Source organism: Syngnathus scovelli, chromosome 5 (assembly GCF_024217435.2).
Source record: "Syngnathus scovelli strain Florida chromosome 5, RoL_Ssco_1.2, whole genome shotgun sequence".
Classification (NCBI taxonomy): domain Eukaryota; kingdom Metazoa; phylum Chordata; class Actinopteri; order Syngnathiformes; family Syngnathidae; genus Syngnathus; species Syngnathus scovelli.
In genome coordinates, this window is record NC_090851.1 from 10,327,982 (window position 1) to 10,344,570 (window position 16,589).

At 39.2% G+C, this 16,589-nt stretch overlaps 2 protein-coding genes across 4 annotated transcripts; both read right to left on the reverse strand.

Annotated features, from left to right (window-relative positions):
• Nucleotides 1–819: 819 nt before the first annotated feature.
• LOC125968669 (arsenite methyltransferase) lies at nucleotides 820–6,495 on the reverse strand. The gene is made up of 11 exons (XM_049719957.1): nucleotides 6,322–6,495; nucleotides 5,999–6,032; nucleotides 5,651–5,778; nucleotides 5,406–5,556; nucleotides 4,572–4,708; nucleotides 4,419–4,488; nucleotides 3,717–3,798; nucleotides 3,504–3,635; nucleotides 3,231–3,370; nucleotides 3,033–3,155; nucleotides 820–1,521 (listed from the first exon to the last, which is right to left on the reverse strand). The coding sequence occupies exons 1-11, from the start codon at nucleotides 6,336–6,338 to the stop codon at nucleotides 1,411–1,413; spliced, it is 1,125 nt and encodes a 374-aa protein (XP_049575914.1). The 5' UTR covers nucleotides 6,339–6,495; the 3' UTR covers nucleotides 820–1,410.
• Nucleotides 6,496–7,081: 586 nt separating this feature from the next.
• On the reverse strand, nucleotides 7,082–16,283 carry wbp1lb (WW domain binding protein 1-like b). Of its 3 annotated transcripts, none has more exons than XM_049719959.2 (4): nucleotides 15,896–16,280; nucleotides 12,279–12,381; nucleotides 11,264–11,425; nucleotides 7,082–10,265 (listed from the first exon to the last, which is right to left on the reverse strand). In XM_049719959.2, exons 1-4 carry the CDS (start codon nucleotides 15,977–15,979, stop codon nucleotides 9,502–9,504), a joined length of 1,113 nt encoding a protein of 370 aa, XP_049575916.1. In that variant the 5' UTR covers nucleotides 15,980–16,280; the 3' UTR covers nucleotides 7,082–9,501. The 3 variants fall into 3 exon arrangements, with proteins under 3 accessions (XP_049575916.1, XP_049575917.1, XP_049575918.1); XM_049719960.2 differs by lacking the exon at nucleotides 15,896–16,280 and adding an exon at nucleotides 12,948–13,045; XM_049719961.2 differs by lacking the exon at nucleotides 11,264–11,425 and having other exon boundaries at nucleotides 15,896–16,283.
• Nucleotides 16,284–16,589: the final 306 nt, after the last annotated feature.

Below are 16,589 nucleotides of genomic sequence, written 5' to 3' on the forward strand. Positions count from 1 at the left end.
CAAAATGCCTTTTAAGGCAATGAAGTGTGATGTTATGCAATGGCCAAGTCAATCATCCATCCATTTTCTAAACCGCTTATAGCTTGACCTGAATCCACTTGTTAACAGGACGAGACACAAAAATGGGACCACCAGATATCCATCACACTTTACAATATTGCTCCCTTTATACGCCATCAAGACCAAAATGTGGAAGCTCCAGAACAAGACTTTGATAATGACTTGCAGAGGCCTCTCACTGGGTGGAAACAGCTTTAATATTAATTTGTTAAAATGTTGTGGAGCTGGCTCAGCAGTCACTGGGAGCTACGTTTTATGAGTGACAGTAGCCACTCTGGAAGGCAACTTAACTGTAGTCTCTTTTATGGCACATAAGCAAATTTCTCTTGGAGATAGAAAACCTTTTTACCTGTTATTACTATGGATGTTTATTTCCCCCTGGAATCAATAAAGTATCTATCTATCTATCTATCTATCTATCTATCTATCTATCTATCTATCTATCTATCTATCTATCTATCTATCTATCTATCTCGACGGATAATGCTTCATGTTGAATAAAATTCAACCACAGTGTACATTTAACTTTAAAAATGATTATGAGCTAATATCCTACACACTATACAATACGCCTTGAAAACGTTCTTCAAAGGTGAAAAATGTTGCACAGATTACAAATGCAAGTCCATTTTTTAACATTATAGACATACAAATCATGCATGCAATCTACTCGGTGCATAAATGCATTCATCTTATACTTGACATTTCAACCACAGAGACCATAACTTTGTACATTACAAACTGATTCATTGCAAAGTATTGTTGTTTATATCGCTTTTACCTCATAATTGTAGTAATGAGGCATAATGATGATTTAAATTTCATACTTCTTATTTACAAGAAAATAAAGCAAGTGTTACAGAACAAGTAAGGCCTTGAAATGTACTTTACACAATTTAAAATATGTACAATAGTATAGCTACAGCAGTTATTTTATTGGTACACTCCTTTTTGCATATGTAAACACAGAGCTGAAATTACATGCCTAAAAGTTCCAGTTTTGTCACAACTGTAGAAAAAGATAACATATTCCTAAAAGCTTTTTGGCTTATTCATTTACCTCTGGAAAATTTCTGTCCTGTTACACATTCAGTGATCATTGTGTGCGTGTGTGTATTTACCCTTTAAACGGAAGGGTACCAATTTGCACATCGAGACTCTTCATTCTAGTCTAGTGCAAATCACAAAAGATAAAATCTATAAAAGGCTAATTCTACTGGATTCGTCCATTTCAGACAAATTATCATACTGTAATTAGCAGATGGTGATACAGTATGTGTTGTGTGAATAAGTAATAATTTTTAATGCAGGATCATTCGATACAGATTTCCTAATCTTAACGATAGAAAATCACTTGCAGCAAGTTGCAGATTTTGTACTGCAGCAACCACCTCCTGTGGTTGAACCTGGACTCTGTTTCTTCAACTGCGCAACCAGCTCAAAAGGATCCTCAGAGTGTGGCTGATTGATGGGGAAGGGAGACAAAATAAAAATTACACTTTAACTTTGATTCCAAAGTTTCGTTTAAGATGTCTAAGAGGGAAAGTGGTAAAAAATGTTTTATACTTTTGAGATATTCTATTGTACAGTTCTTAAGACAAACATCTATTAATGAGCAAAGGCTTTTGGTGTCAGTTTACTGGAGTTGTGAGGTTCTTGCTCTCTTCTTAGATATTACAGAATAACACAAGTATTTCTATCAATTTACTGTAGAACAAACAAGTACGACTAATTACAGTAGATTATGCAATCTTGATTTCAAAATTAAAGGACGATCCAAAGGTTCACCCCTCAAGTATTTTTTTTGTGATGGGGAAATGAAGTACCAGCTGTTGTTGTTTTAGCCTCTAGATGGCACTGTTGGTTTAAGTAAATTGGTTTAGGAAATGGCAAGCCTCAAACAGTGTACTTTCGGTCCAATGTTGGGAGTGCAATCTACCGTAGAGGAGTCAAAAAATGCAACTGGTTCATGAGGCAAATTTGAAGGTTCATTTTTTCTTCACTAATCTCAAAAACTCTTATTGGAGAAGCAGTGTGCAGTAAGTGCCTGCAAGGCCTTCTCTGCTGTCCCAACCATTTGCAACTTAAAGTGTACCCCCGGAGCTCCCACATGGATGAATAAAAATGCATATTGACTATTTATCAGAGATTTTGAAGAATTTAGGAGGAATAAAAATATATACATTCTATTTTTTCCCCCTATGGTTCCGCAGTCTCCGTCAATTATATGCTAATGTTCACTATTCGTGGGCCTTTTACTGTATTTTGTAAAAGTGTAACATGACAGTGGTTGCATAAAGACTCGACTGAAGGCCCAGGGCTAAAATGGATCGCTTTCCACCATACTTAGAAGTACTATCAACGAAATCCCACCACGTATTGTCAATCAAGAAATTGCATAATTACTTTGCATGTGATTTAAAGATAACTCTTGAGATTAAAACATCAAGTGAGGTTTGTGGATGTATCCATTCACAGAATAACCATGAGAGTTGATATGAAAGCATTCCATGAGCGAGTGAAGAGCATTCCTTCCTGTACAAGGTTCCCAGCATGATTCCGCAGACTGGTTATGACTGTGCGACAGCTGCTTGACCTTGTGCTTGTAAATGTGTTTGAGAATGTTTTATTGAGTATGACTGTGTGTGGTTAGACACTGGGCCTTTCTTGGTGTGTTTAAAAATTTTAAATTGATACCACAAACATGGTAACCTCTGGTGCTCTAAGTAATTGAGTGTGAAACCATATCATATAGTAAGTATCAAATATACACAACACATTTCTGGATAACTAGTTTAGAAAGCAATAGTGTAAGTAAAATAGCTTGTTTGACTATTCCCTTTCTTTTTAAAAGGGAGGTTAAAAGAAAAACATGCACACGGTTGGCTTTAGCGGGCCACAGAAATGATGAGGCGGGCCACATCTGGTCCCTGGGCCTCAGGTTTGTCACCTGTGTTTAAAGTATTACTGACCTTCGGTTTGATGCCACAAGGTTCACAGGAGCCACTTAGTGGCTGGAAAGTGAACTCCTGTGCAAATCTGGAATGGGTCAGGATGGCTGCTACTTCGCCATCAAGCTCTGCCACTTGATTAGTCTGTCGGATGGAAATATTTGAGGAACCTCAGTTCAAAATCAACGAGAGCTGAGCTGATGCTGAGGAGCTACATACCCTGAAGGTGTACTGACAGTCAAAGTGGAGGGAGTCTTCCGCCCCTGTAATATTCCCATTATAAATAACTTTACATGGCTTTCGGCTGTCTTTCGGGACCTTAAACAGACGATATGTGGCAGAGACAAATTTGAAGTCCCCTGTAATGCAAAACAGGTGAAGAGAAACTTGTTAGCATGTTTAGGTAGAAAAATGGTATCAGAGTCTGCCTGCCCTTGACAGGATACAATGGCACAACATACAAACAATTAAAGGCAGAAACAAGCATCAAACCCAGAATGGCTTGCAGTTCTTTGTTGTCAACGGTGACGATGCTGGCAGTTACAAGCCTCGGTGGACTGAATCCTACTTCCTCGGCCAACTGTAGCAGATCTTTGTACCACAGTGCGCCACCTAAACACTCACCTGTCATGAGATTTTACACAGAGTTATTTCGCGTATGTGTCGGCAGCTTATGTCGATCAGTAGAACACCGTAATGACTCACCCCACAGGATTTTGTGGTTTTTAATTTCCTCAGGTAGTCTTCCATTGCAGTAGATGTCACTGAAGTAAAGCTCACCACCATCCTAATCATCAGTAGTGCAAGTACAGTACAAGGTTAACACAAATAGTGTCTACTGCTTTAAACAGGGCTCTGAAAATTGAATATTCAGTGGTTACTTGCGGTTCGGCACCCGAGGACTTGCTGATTTGCTTTTATTTTAAAATAAAATAAATATTGGTTTTGCAGGTTTTTCTTGTTAGTTTTATCCCCACACATTTCCTCCTCGGCAATGTTTTTCGAGGAAACTGCTTGTTGACCGTAAAGAGCCTTTTTGAAAACTTTTTTTTTTTCTCTCTCCCAATGCATTTCAATTATAGGCAGATTTTCAGTATTCATGGGCCAGCCTTATCCCTTGCGAATGGTGGGGGTCCAATGTATTTAAAAAGAACATCACAACCGGGGCATAGTCTGAAGTTATTCAGTGGGGTGGCCAGGGTACAATATAAATGCTGGGATTGACAGTGTGCTTGAATCTTATGTGCCGAGGAAGTATTGGATTAAATAAACTTTGGTCAGTGAGAATAGCAAATAAGTCTGGTGTTGAACTTTTAATATTTCTGAGGTGTGACAGCTAATTTTGCCATGGGACGTTTGGGAAATCGAGATATTGTTGTACCTCTTCAACAGTGATTAAAAATGTACCTTGAGCACACTGTAGGCTTCATTCAAGACTCTCTTCTTGTCTGGAGAAAGATTCACCACACAGTTGGAGCTAAGTGATAAAAAAGTGAATTGGGGGGGGGGAATCCACAAAGCTTTACAATGCGAGAGCAGGAGGCAAGGAGTACAACTTACATGATGATATCAAAAGAGTTCTTTTCCAGACCCGCCTCTGTTAAGGCCTCGATGTAGCCCTTGACAAAGGTCACATTGGGCTTCTTGTAGCCAAACTCCTTCATGTGAAAGTCCACATGTTTCCTGGCCACTTCAAGCTAGATAACATACGAGATTTTAATTGTGTTTTAGTGTCCACATATATGATAAATAAGCTACTCAGTCAGGCCTTCTTTGCCGACCAACATTTACAAACTAAATTCTAATTTAGTTTCACAAAACATGCGTATGAAAGAGGCTGATTGGAATAAAATAGAGGATAGGAATTCAGGGACATGATATATTAATATACATAATGTTGTCTTGTCATGAACATTTGAAACCACCAGAGTTGTGGTGTCTAGTGTCGACAATTGGAAAACAAATTCTATTGACTTGCTATGTAGGCTGATAATATGGATCATAAGCATCTCTCTGACACTCCCTCATAGTGCCAAAGAGCATAGACATAGCTATTCATTTTCTGAGAAATGTACATATATATACTGCATTTTGACTGTATTAAGAAAAAAACTTTTTTTTTTTATATTCACTAACATATCAGATGTTTTATATGTTGTTTTAAAATAAAATACATTGTATTCGACGGGAAAGAGTTATTACCTCGACATTTCAAAACAATATATTTTTGAGCTGCAATGGCATACAATGACAACACAATATTCTTTGCTCATGCTTATCATTTGGTCAGAATCTAATGAACGTGGCACAGTTCCATTCTGTTATATATTTCGTTTTAGTATAGTATTTATAGTTTCTAGAATTGCAACATCCAACCACTGATTCTCCAAGTACCTGATCCTCAGTCATGTCGATGCCGGTGACATGGCCTGCCTCTCCCACCAGTTGACTCAGCATGTAGCAGTCTCTGCCACTCCCGGAGCCCAGGTCCAGAATCCTGCAGCCCTCCAAACACTCTGGCACCACCAGGCCACAACCATAGTATCTGAGGGAAAGAGAACCCCATTAAATCAATTACAACTTTGCCAAAGTTTAATAAATAAATAAAATTAAAAATTAAAATTAATATATATATATACCTGTCAGTCACATCCAAATGGACTTTCTTCAGAGCATGAAGGATGAATTTTGGGTAGGGCTGGGCTGGAGCTACACAGGCATTACTCTTCAGATCTGATGTTTTTTGTAACTTCTTCCCATAATAATCCTACGAAAAGATTACAAGGACGGTGATGTCACAAGAGAGGATATCTTATTATAGGACTACTGTTGCACCCCCACATAATGAGGAAGCTTCAAAGGTCTTATCGGATATTTATCACACTGCGATAAGACATTGTTCACAAGTGTTATTTTCGGTGGTGAAAGTTACACTATGCATGTAAAGTTATACTATAATCAGAAAATGCGATTAAGAAAATACTTACCTTAACATCTAGATGAACGGTGGAGTCCACAAAGCTTTAAAAAAAGTATTAAATGTATTAGAACCCGTACCTGATCACACATAAAGCCAAGTAAGTTATCTATGTATAAGCAGAAATGCATGAATGCTGCAAGGGCTGATAGAACTTAGCTAAATATACATATTAAAATAGAAACACTTTACAATTGGCAAATGTTTGCTGTATAATGCTGCCGAATTTTGTCATGAATCGTAAAGATTTAACGCCGCAAGCTCTCAATGCTAAAGCTAGGCTAAATGAAATGGAAACGAGATGTTTGCATCTCATTTTCTCTATATGGTTACCTTGTTTTATCAGCCATTGTCGGATTGTCGGTGGTATGTGAGATCTGTGTAAAATCCTGTAAAACGCCTTTTGCGAGTACTCAGCGCAGTAGACAGCTAACTTGCAAAAAGTCCGTTTGTCAAGGGATAGTTCAAAGTTCACTTCCCGCACCACAGCACAGCGTGTGCGTCAGTGACGTCACTGTACCAGGCAAACATGAGTCCTCATAGCGTTTGGCTATTTTTGGTTTTAGGGTGCGTACAACTCCACTTATGAGCGTGTGATCGCCCCAAATCTCAATTTCTGCTTTTGTGAAAACGTAATTTTCGTTTTTCTAAGTCCTCAAAGAAAACAGAAAACATATGTGTTGTAATATAAATAACAGTCAAGAAGAGATGATTTAGGTTAGGAAAACCGATCAAAATTGTTGCCTTTTTTCTGACATGTTTCAAATCAAACACTACTTAGTTATTCACAAGACTGTTCGGCCTAATTTAAATCTGAAAAGCCAAGACCATAAGCTTGAGCAGTGAAGGTTAGCGATTGTGGGTTTGCAAAAGGCCTGAAATTGACAAACAAACTGATATCAATAAATTGAGGAGTCGCCTCGATGCAAAATTATATATAACACACTTCAGACTTCAATCAAGAGGTGGGATAAACCCTTTGAATCTTTGTACATTCACCTTACCAAAGAATGTAGGAGACACCTCTGAGTCCCAAATAATTGTCTCTGTGGTGACAAGACTAGGGTTAAAAATAATGAAAAACATGACAACCTTTAATTAAAATTGGAAATGTTTATTAAAAGTACATCCATGTTGGTTGGTGTTGACATAGTAACATTCAAAGAATATGTGCAGATCCACACAGTGATGAAGCGAGTAAGCGAGTCTTTGGCATGAATTAACCTGATTGAGTTGAACAAGTATGTTCAATTATTACACTGGTCTGCATCAAAAGATGAATACAAATAAATTCTAGATAGGTTTTTCACAGTGAAGACAGTGGCACCCTACATTTTCTCTATATGGTTACCTTAATTATTACATGCCAAGTAAATACAAGAAAGTACCTTTCTACCCTTGGCTGCCCTGCTCTAATATGCCTCAATTTTTCTTGCACTTAAAAAAAATTAAAACCTATGGAGAAAAAACATTGAGGTATTTGTATTCTACATCTAAAAATGCCCTAGAGAATTTTGTTGGCTACTTTGGTAGCAGTTTCTTATGTAGTATATTTTGGGGTAGCAGTGGTGCTAGGAGGGGTTGGGGGGGTGATGCAGACCAGTGTTATGTACCCTTTACACAACTTCACCACAAGTCTCAATAAATTTGACACTTAAGGACATGAAGTCAAATTGAATAAAGCTACTTGCGCCTGTCTAAAATCCGTCACATGGTCGTACATTTGAAAATAGAGTGGTTTCCCAATGTTAGATTGTTTTTTTTATTTAAAGTACACTCACAATGATCTTGCTCATATGAAAAATAGCTCATTCATGCGCTACATTTACCACAAGTTACATAAATTATACAAGACAGATAGTACCTACAATCAGCTTTTGATTGGTTTCGTTAAGACATTAAAGCTTAATATAAATTGTGCTTCAGAAGTTCTCTTTAGTGGGGGGCACAATTGTAATCGTTTCAGTGAACTTTTGTGTTGGCTGATGAAAACCTTGTGCTTGGTAAAATTTGCTGCATGATGCATTAGTCTGCATAAAATTTTGAGATAAACCCCATTTGTAAAGCTATATCAAAGTATAATCAGTGTCCTTTATTCAGGTACATTCTTAATCTGGCTGTTAAAACGTTGCAATACTTCGATTTACGGGGCAGATGTGCAACATTCTACCAATAGCTTAGAGATCAATAAATTGATCTTTTACATGTGGCCATTTTGTTTTTATAGTGCAGCATTGTCATCATTCATACCTCAAAACATTCCTGCACTCGGAACGTTTCGTCCGTTCTAATCAATGTGAACTGACATTCAGTCTTAGCCCAGGCAATTGCTTAGGTGCTTATACAAAAATAATTTTATGAGTCTAAGGTCTTGCCCATTCCACAGTTGGAGTATCCATTCCAGTCTATAGGTGTTTCGTTGGGTTATAATAATAATAATAATAATAATAATAATAATAATAATAATAATAATAATAATAACAATAACAATTACAGTATGTTGTTGAAGAGATTAATGAAATTGTGTCATAACAGGCCAAGTAATATTAATATAATATTATAATATTAGTAATAGGGCTATTTCGACCCCCCAAAGCAAAACTGTCTGGGGGAGGGCACTTTGAAGCACAAAACAATTCATACCTCAGGTTATTATACAGCACAAACGTACTGTCGAAGATGGGGAAATATTTGGCGTTGTTTTGTGCAAATGATCACATGTATATTTAACTCTACACAAATATTTAAAAGTAACCTCTTAACATTGGAAAAGATAAGGCTGATGAATTTAAATGCAGCAACTCAAAAATCGATGCTTTCATACTGTACTGCAAGTGAAGATGACAATCAGCTCAAATGGCTCAAAGGAGTTGACGTCCCCAACCCCATCACCTCTGTGGCTAGGCACATAATGCTAACATTCAGGAAGTTAACGAAATCTGATGCACTTGAAGCCTCAAGATATTAACAACGTGCTACAATTTAAGACATAAATTATGAAAAGCAAAACAATAGTCTCAGTTAAAAGCTTCATTTAGAAAAGATAAATACAATTTGTGCAAAGTAGGAATTGCTCACATAAAGACTTGTTAATGCGCTTATAGCTAGTGATTCGGATCAAACAAAAACACGACACAAGCATTTTCAAAATTGCCGGAGGGAAAATAAAGCATATTCAGGTCCATTTCAGATGGTTCTACAGTATATGCTCTCTTACTCAAACAGTGTGATGTGTGTTGAGTGTGTCTTAAAGTAACAATTTTCCTGCACCAGTTGAGTGAAATCGGCCATCTTCTCATTTCTGTTTTCACAGTGGAACCAGTTTCTGCAATACTTGCAAGACGTAAAGATACCAACTGTGCGAGCTGCGTCTTATGCACCAATTGTCAAGTTAGTCAAGCTCACTTCATGTTCCAGCTCAGAACATTTGCACCTATAGCTAAATTGTCTTGAGGCTTGAAAACCATTGTGCCGCTAAGAAAGCTTTCACGTTCCACGATTGGGCCTTCAACCTTACGCCTCAGTGCTGGTGCTGTGGTGTGGACCCTCCTGCTCATTGATGGTGTGTAGGAGGAGGCACACTGGAGAGTGCAGTGAGGCGCCGCCTGTTACGTGCACCGGCTGGGAGGATCCTGGTGCCGGTCGTCTGTCCGACCCGCCGAGCGCCGGCTCCTCCTCCGCACCATAGGAAACCCGGTGAACGCAGCTATCACAGAAGTCTCCAGCCTCCTCCTCCACATCTCCCTCACGATCCAACAGACTCTCCAGCTCCCGCATCTCCTTGCCTTCCAGGCCACCTGCTCCACTACAACCGTTGCTCCCACGTGAGCCGCACACACACACTTCGATTCCAGAGTCACCTGTAAACCGACGCCTTCTACCATTAGGGAGTCGATCTTTGTCTTCCGACAGGTCCTTCAAAAGAGGATCCTTGCAGTCGCTTCTCTTATCCTCGAGGTTGAGTCCCTCCCTACTGATCTCCTCTGATAAAAGTATCATCTCGGAATCCTGTGTTGTCTGTGTAGGCTTGTTATCAGCCTTAGGCATTAAATCAGTTGGTTGTGGCTCCTCTTGACTGGGCACGCTGCACATGGCATCCGGATCTGGGGGTGTGGGAGCCGGCTGAACGGCTGGAAGGCATCCGTCCTGCGGCTCAGGATGAGGCTGCGAGACTGCCGACGATGCTCCTGTGTGTAAGGCACTGTAGGGTGGTGGTGGCGTCGGCGGACGGTTCACTACTTCTTCGTAATCTGGCAGCAGGTAGCTTGGGAGAAACCCTGAGGGGGAAAAGGGGAGTGGAAGAGATTTAAGTCAAAGAGCTGTACCAACAATGTTGTTTTTACAAACACAAGAACCTTTATCTAAACAGAAATATGACATGTGGGGCAATAAATACAAATAAAGAATGAAAACATCATGGGGGAAATCATGAAATACCACAAATAAAAAGCTATTAAGCTTCTTTTTATTTATTTACTTTGTTTTTTTTAAAGGTTTTTAACTCTGTAACTCAGGGGTGTTTAAACTACGGGTAGGCAATAGAAGCAAAAAAAAAAAAAAAAAAAAAAACGCAATTACGGTAACTTGGTTATATTCTACCAAATAAAAATGGACAGAGAGCATTTATAAACAAATTCACAAACCTGCAAAACATCATACCACAATGCTCTGCACACATATTTACCACAAGAACTTTAAATTACGTACAAGCTATACAGGGTGTTTTCTCATGTTTTTATGAATATTTCTGTGACTTAAATATCTATTACGCCGGTCTATAATGACAGGGATCATCACATTTTGAGCTGCAGTAATTATGGTCTACCACTGCTAACTACCACAGTAATCGGAATGAGAAAAGGTGTCCAAATACATTTCTGGTGAATATTTCAGACAATGTCGTCTCATCTAGTTTCTCCTGAATGAGCATTATCAACAAAGTCCCATCAGAGTTCATTCAAGGTCGCAAACGTTCATTTTGTTTATTGTTATTTTTGCTGGCAACTTGCATTGTCACCATCGACCTTGGAGAAATATAATCAGACTGTTTCAATCGCTGCGTCAGTATTCTCATTTCATTCCACTGATGCTATCAAAACAGCTGGCACTCAAGAGGTTGTTGTTTTTTTTCCCCTTCTAAAAATGTCTGACATTGAATGAATTAGGTACATGCAATAATATGGAGGGATAATTCAGGATCATTCCATAATACAATTAGCCAACAAATGAGCATCAACATGAGCATCAATGTATACTGTGTGATGATAAGTCTTACTGAAGTAGAAGGGCACTGAGGAATAGTTGTGTGCTTCACGATAAGCAATGAGGTTGATCTCGTGCTGTCGCTGCTGCTGCTGCAGTCGGTGTTTGGTGCGGCGATGGTGACACACACAGCAGCAGCTCAAAATGAAGATGATAGCCCAGACCAACCAAAACCCTACAGTAAGGCACAATCCACATACATTCATCATGTTTGAGAACAGTATGCTTATACCTTCTTAAATCAGATTTTAATCGTATCATGTCAGGGTGCGTGGGTTTGATTTATTTGCCGGTCCACAGTGGCAAAGCATCGTTCCTAATCACAACTTTAAATATGTTAGACCAGTGCACTCCCTACCTCTGTTTTTTCCAAACGAGACTAATGCCCATAAATTGGAGTCTAAATTTGAATCCCAAGGTGGCACAAATCAAATTTCAACAAAACATTTTGATGACATTGTGTCGTGAGTTGCACAAGGTTTCAATTGCCACCTGATCTGTAACCCGTTTGACTACATTTCTATTGACATAATTTCCATTGGGAAAAATGTGTCCAAAACAAAACGAAATAGATTGTTGGATCTAAGATGTCAAGTGTTTTCTTTCCCACTTATAAAATAGGATGGACCTGCCTATGTTGTCACCTCCCCTCTTGCCTACGAATGTACAGTGAGTGAACTTCTGCATTCTCACGGTTTGGAACCCTTTGAATCACATATGATGAGATTTGTTTTCCCACACTTTTTATTCTGTACTTGAAAATATTTGTGTATATAATGTATTCTGAATGTTTCAGGAAAAAAATTGGGGTTAAAAAAAAAATGCAGGAGCCACCCCCCCCCCCCCCCCCCCCCATCTCTTCAATAGTTCTGGCACCATATGAAAATGAAACTAGCATGGTGGATTTTAAAAATGACTTCCTCGAGTCTAGCAATCCAGCTGACTCACAACAGCAAAGCAACAGCATGTAATCACATCCGGTATACTTGTGTGTTGACAGTGTCGGCTCAAAATAGCAGGGCACTTACACCAAAGCTCATAGTAGTAACTGCAACACTGAGATTCTCCACAACAGTGACCCGATTCACACATGTAGCTTTGGTTGTTGACACCTTCGCAGAGAAGTAGGCTCTGCAAGAAAGAAAAGAATGGATGGAACCACATTTCATCTTGAAAGATTAAAAACATCACAAAGTATCCACTTACGACATGGTCTGCCGGTTTCCGTGGACAAATATGTGATTGGCATGTGTCGATTGATGCACAAAATCACAAAATCTTTTCATCAGCAGGTCATACTTTCAACGAGAGACCGACCTGTGTAATTATAGTGTGATTCCTTACAAAGTCTCACATTCATCTTAGGTATTTCAAAGGAAGGGAACCGTAAAAAAAACGTTTAAAAAAAATAATACAATTTAAAAATAAAATCAACACCCATCACCAACATTTTTGCAAGGTCACCTTTGTAAAACTGTATTTTTCAGAGTCCACTTTCATACACCATTTTTAATCAACGCAACTTTATTTCTAGAAGTAGTACGTTACTAGTATTTGGTAATGGCTTTGAACTCGAATGAAAGGTCACTAACTGAACCCCAGTCATATCTTATCTGATGACAGAACCGAAAGAAGCAGAACACTGTAATCAAAATCACACGTGGAAGCTGTATAGATCTGTCCAGGAGTTATATTACCAGCACAGGTCCAGAACTGAAAGGCATGATAATCCTGGGTCCAAAATCCCAGACCAGTCCCTCCAGCTCTCAGGTCACACTCCCACACAAAAGCAGCTCTCAAACATACAGTATTGCTTCTTCCCCCTTCTTGCCCCACACACCTACCCACCCCCACTAACACACACACATACTCACGTCGAGTCCAGGAAGGATTGCTCTACGGAAATTTCCAAGCAACAGCAGCGAGCAGGCCACACAACCCACTTGATCAGCACAAACTCAAATGCTGACAAAAAAGGTGTCCAGTCTTACATAATACCTGATTGTGTCATCATCGCACACCAAATTGTTTATAATCTTTTCATCTATGACCTATTCTGAAATGCTGCTGAACATAGAAACTGAATTCGCAGGGTAAAAAAAAAAAAAAAAAAAAAAAGACAGCTCAGATAACCTCAGCTGTTTTCTTTGCTCTGCTGGCTTTTCCCCAGTTTTCGTTTTGAACCTGGCCGCCTGGGCCTTTATTGCCACTTGATACCTAACCATCTAGCTTGTTTGGGTCTTCAGTCCTTATTTTACAAAAACACACCCTATTGGAAACCACAACGCGTTGAAGAAATTGACGTCAACTAAAAAGGTGAACGATAAAAAGGTCAGTAACTTAAAACCCAGTAAACGCTGAAAAAAAAAATCATCTCAGAGAGAGTAGATCAGATAGAAAATCATGGTCAACACACACTGTTGATGTAATGGTACTGCATTTAGACTGAACATTATGTATGTTCTTTGGAGCTACATACTATCTTGGTTACCATAGCAACAGTAATTCCATGCTCTTCCTGTTACTTTTGAGTCAATTAGGTGACAATTATTGGTCAACCAATCAACAGACAGTGGCACGTCAAGTGCTAGTGTACCAAATTCTGGGAGGCAAAATGAACTTCTCATGCACTGGTTTGCATTTGTGGTCAGTTCTCTGGGACCCTCGTTTTCCAACTGTTCCCAGGGTACAACACGCAAACATGTATTGTTCAAAAACACCCTTTGGAAACAGTCGGACCTGGGTTTATTTATTTTATTTCTTTATTGGGGTGCTCAATGCTTGGTGCACTGGTATAATATGATACAATGGAGTATGACAAAGATATTCAAAAATCACTTGTGAACAAAGAGGTGAGTGAACTATACTTATTCACAGCACACAGTACGAAGGTTTGACTTAAAGTAAACATCATTTTGACCTGGTTTTGAACAAGTTTATTTTTCAGCTCTCATGTCACATTACTGGCACCACACTTTCAGAGAGCCACCCGTTTACCGGCTACTTCCGAGCAATAATCAGCTGCTGTAGCAATGGAGTTGCTCCACCGTCCATTTCCATTCAACTTGCCTTCGCTGCATGTATGGTTAACCAAGATGCATCGCAGGCGGCCATGATGGCTATGCCAGGTAGAAAATGCACTTTTTGGCTGATAATTTTAAGTGCATTCCTACTCCACAACCACACTACCCACAAATACAATACTGCCCATCACCTTCAAGTGTGACAATATGTGCAACAACATTCTAAGATTTGTTCCGAATCCAATCTGAGAATTCAGATCGCTGACCCACTAAAATCTCGGTTCGATACCCCTTCCTGCACAACCTTACTTTCTAACTAACAGATATTTTGGTGCTAGAATATTTGCCTAAATGACAAAGCAGGGCGGGTAAACCATCATATATGATTCATTATGACGGTACGCACTGATAAAAAAATACAGCTGATATATTAACAGTGAAGTCATCAGCATATGCCTGAGCCATGTGACACCTCCTACTAGTAAAGGGACAACCAGAAACAAAAGAAATATACACACAGACAGGATAGGCATTCATATAGTTCATTCATATAGTGGTGACGTAACCTGTCCATACAACACGCACGATGATCATCTCTAACTCATGCAAACACAGTTATAGTTATAATTGCATTTATCCAGGGAAATATTTTTGTACTTTGTATAACAAGTAAGGTCAGTGACATACGTACATACTACTGTCCATCTCTATAGTGCCATTATTACTATAGCTCTGTCATTGACAATCATTTTCAAATTTTTATAGTCGATCAGCATTACTGCAGTATTACAATGGAGCTGTTTGTCCCAAATCCTTTCAATTAGGATTCATTTCATATCATTACTAAATTGACACAAACCATGGCAATAAATTCCTTGCATTTCAAAATACTTGGATTTGAGAAATGTTCACAAAGAGTAATGATTCATATAAAAACGTGAAAGTCAACTAAATAGTTTTAATTCTGGTACTTTGCTCCCGAACCTGCTCTACTGCACTCGTGCAACATAACACATTCATCTCATTATGCAAACATAACTCTGTCTCCCAAGCCCCAAGGTGAGGCAATTAGAAATGATTAGACATGTAAACCTCAATGATATATATATATATATATATATATATATATATATATATATATATATATATATATATATATATATATATATCGCACTAATTTGTGCAAACAGGTAGACTATACAAGGCGCATCAAGCAATAAATGGCGAGTGCAGTTTTCATCTTCACTGTCTCTAACTACTGCATTTGAAATGAACCGCAGTGAAGAGAAAGACTAAGCATGATAACAGAAACCTTTAAACTACAAGTTGCAGAGCGACGGTCAAGTTTATTCAACAATCTTGTGGCTAAAACGCAAGGCCCCGACTCCTCGAGGCTTCTTTAACTTTAGCAACGCTAGGTTTAGTTAGCAAGCGCTACTAGCGAGCCTTGTCGTTGGCAGGGTATCCTAACATAGCCAATGAGTAACATAACATCAACGTGTTCTATACGACAGCCACCATCTTTTTGTGTTTAACTAACTAGTGAAGGTTTACTATGCTAAGGTAACTACCATCTTGCTAACAGATCTGTCAGAGCAGAAAGCTTGGTTCGAACCGCTTACCTTGTCTGTTGAGGAGGCTGTGGGGGTGACAGAGTCAACGTTGTGCAAAAACAATCCCATTTTAACAACCAAAGCGACTTTCATTCCTCCCAAGAAGTTGCGACGACTAGGACAATATGTTGTGGTTCAAAAACTTCACCCGAATATCATCGACTACTTCTCGGGCACTGTCTCGCTTAGAGGCCGCTGTGAGTGCCGCCTTCCCGACATTGTGGAGCTTGAAAGTAAGGCACGGAACGGAACGCGGCGAGCAACTGGTTGCTGTAGGAAACCCCGGCTCTTGCAGCTGTTACACAAGATGTTTGTTCCTCCTGCGAGGGTTCGGCTACTGCGAGTGTCTACTCGGCTGGGGTGTGGCGTGATCGCCTCGATCAGATCCATGTGAGCAACGTGAAGGGCGTACTGTACATTTGCGTGGCTGGCACTGGTTGAGCGGACTGCGACGCCATTGGATAACTCGCTGGAAGTTAACCAATCACGATTTCATGCGTCTTCATCAACTCATGCCAAGCCACAGGAACAAATGCTCGTTTCTATTTTTAACCCACATGTAACGTACAAATTTACGGACATGATCTTGGGTTTATTATGTTTGACGTGTTTAATATGATTAATGTTCAGTGTTTCCAGTGTAAATGATGGATAGGGGTAGGACATGATAAGTAAGAGACGGAGCATCAACGTTGGAACCATT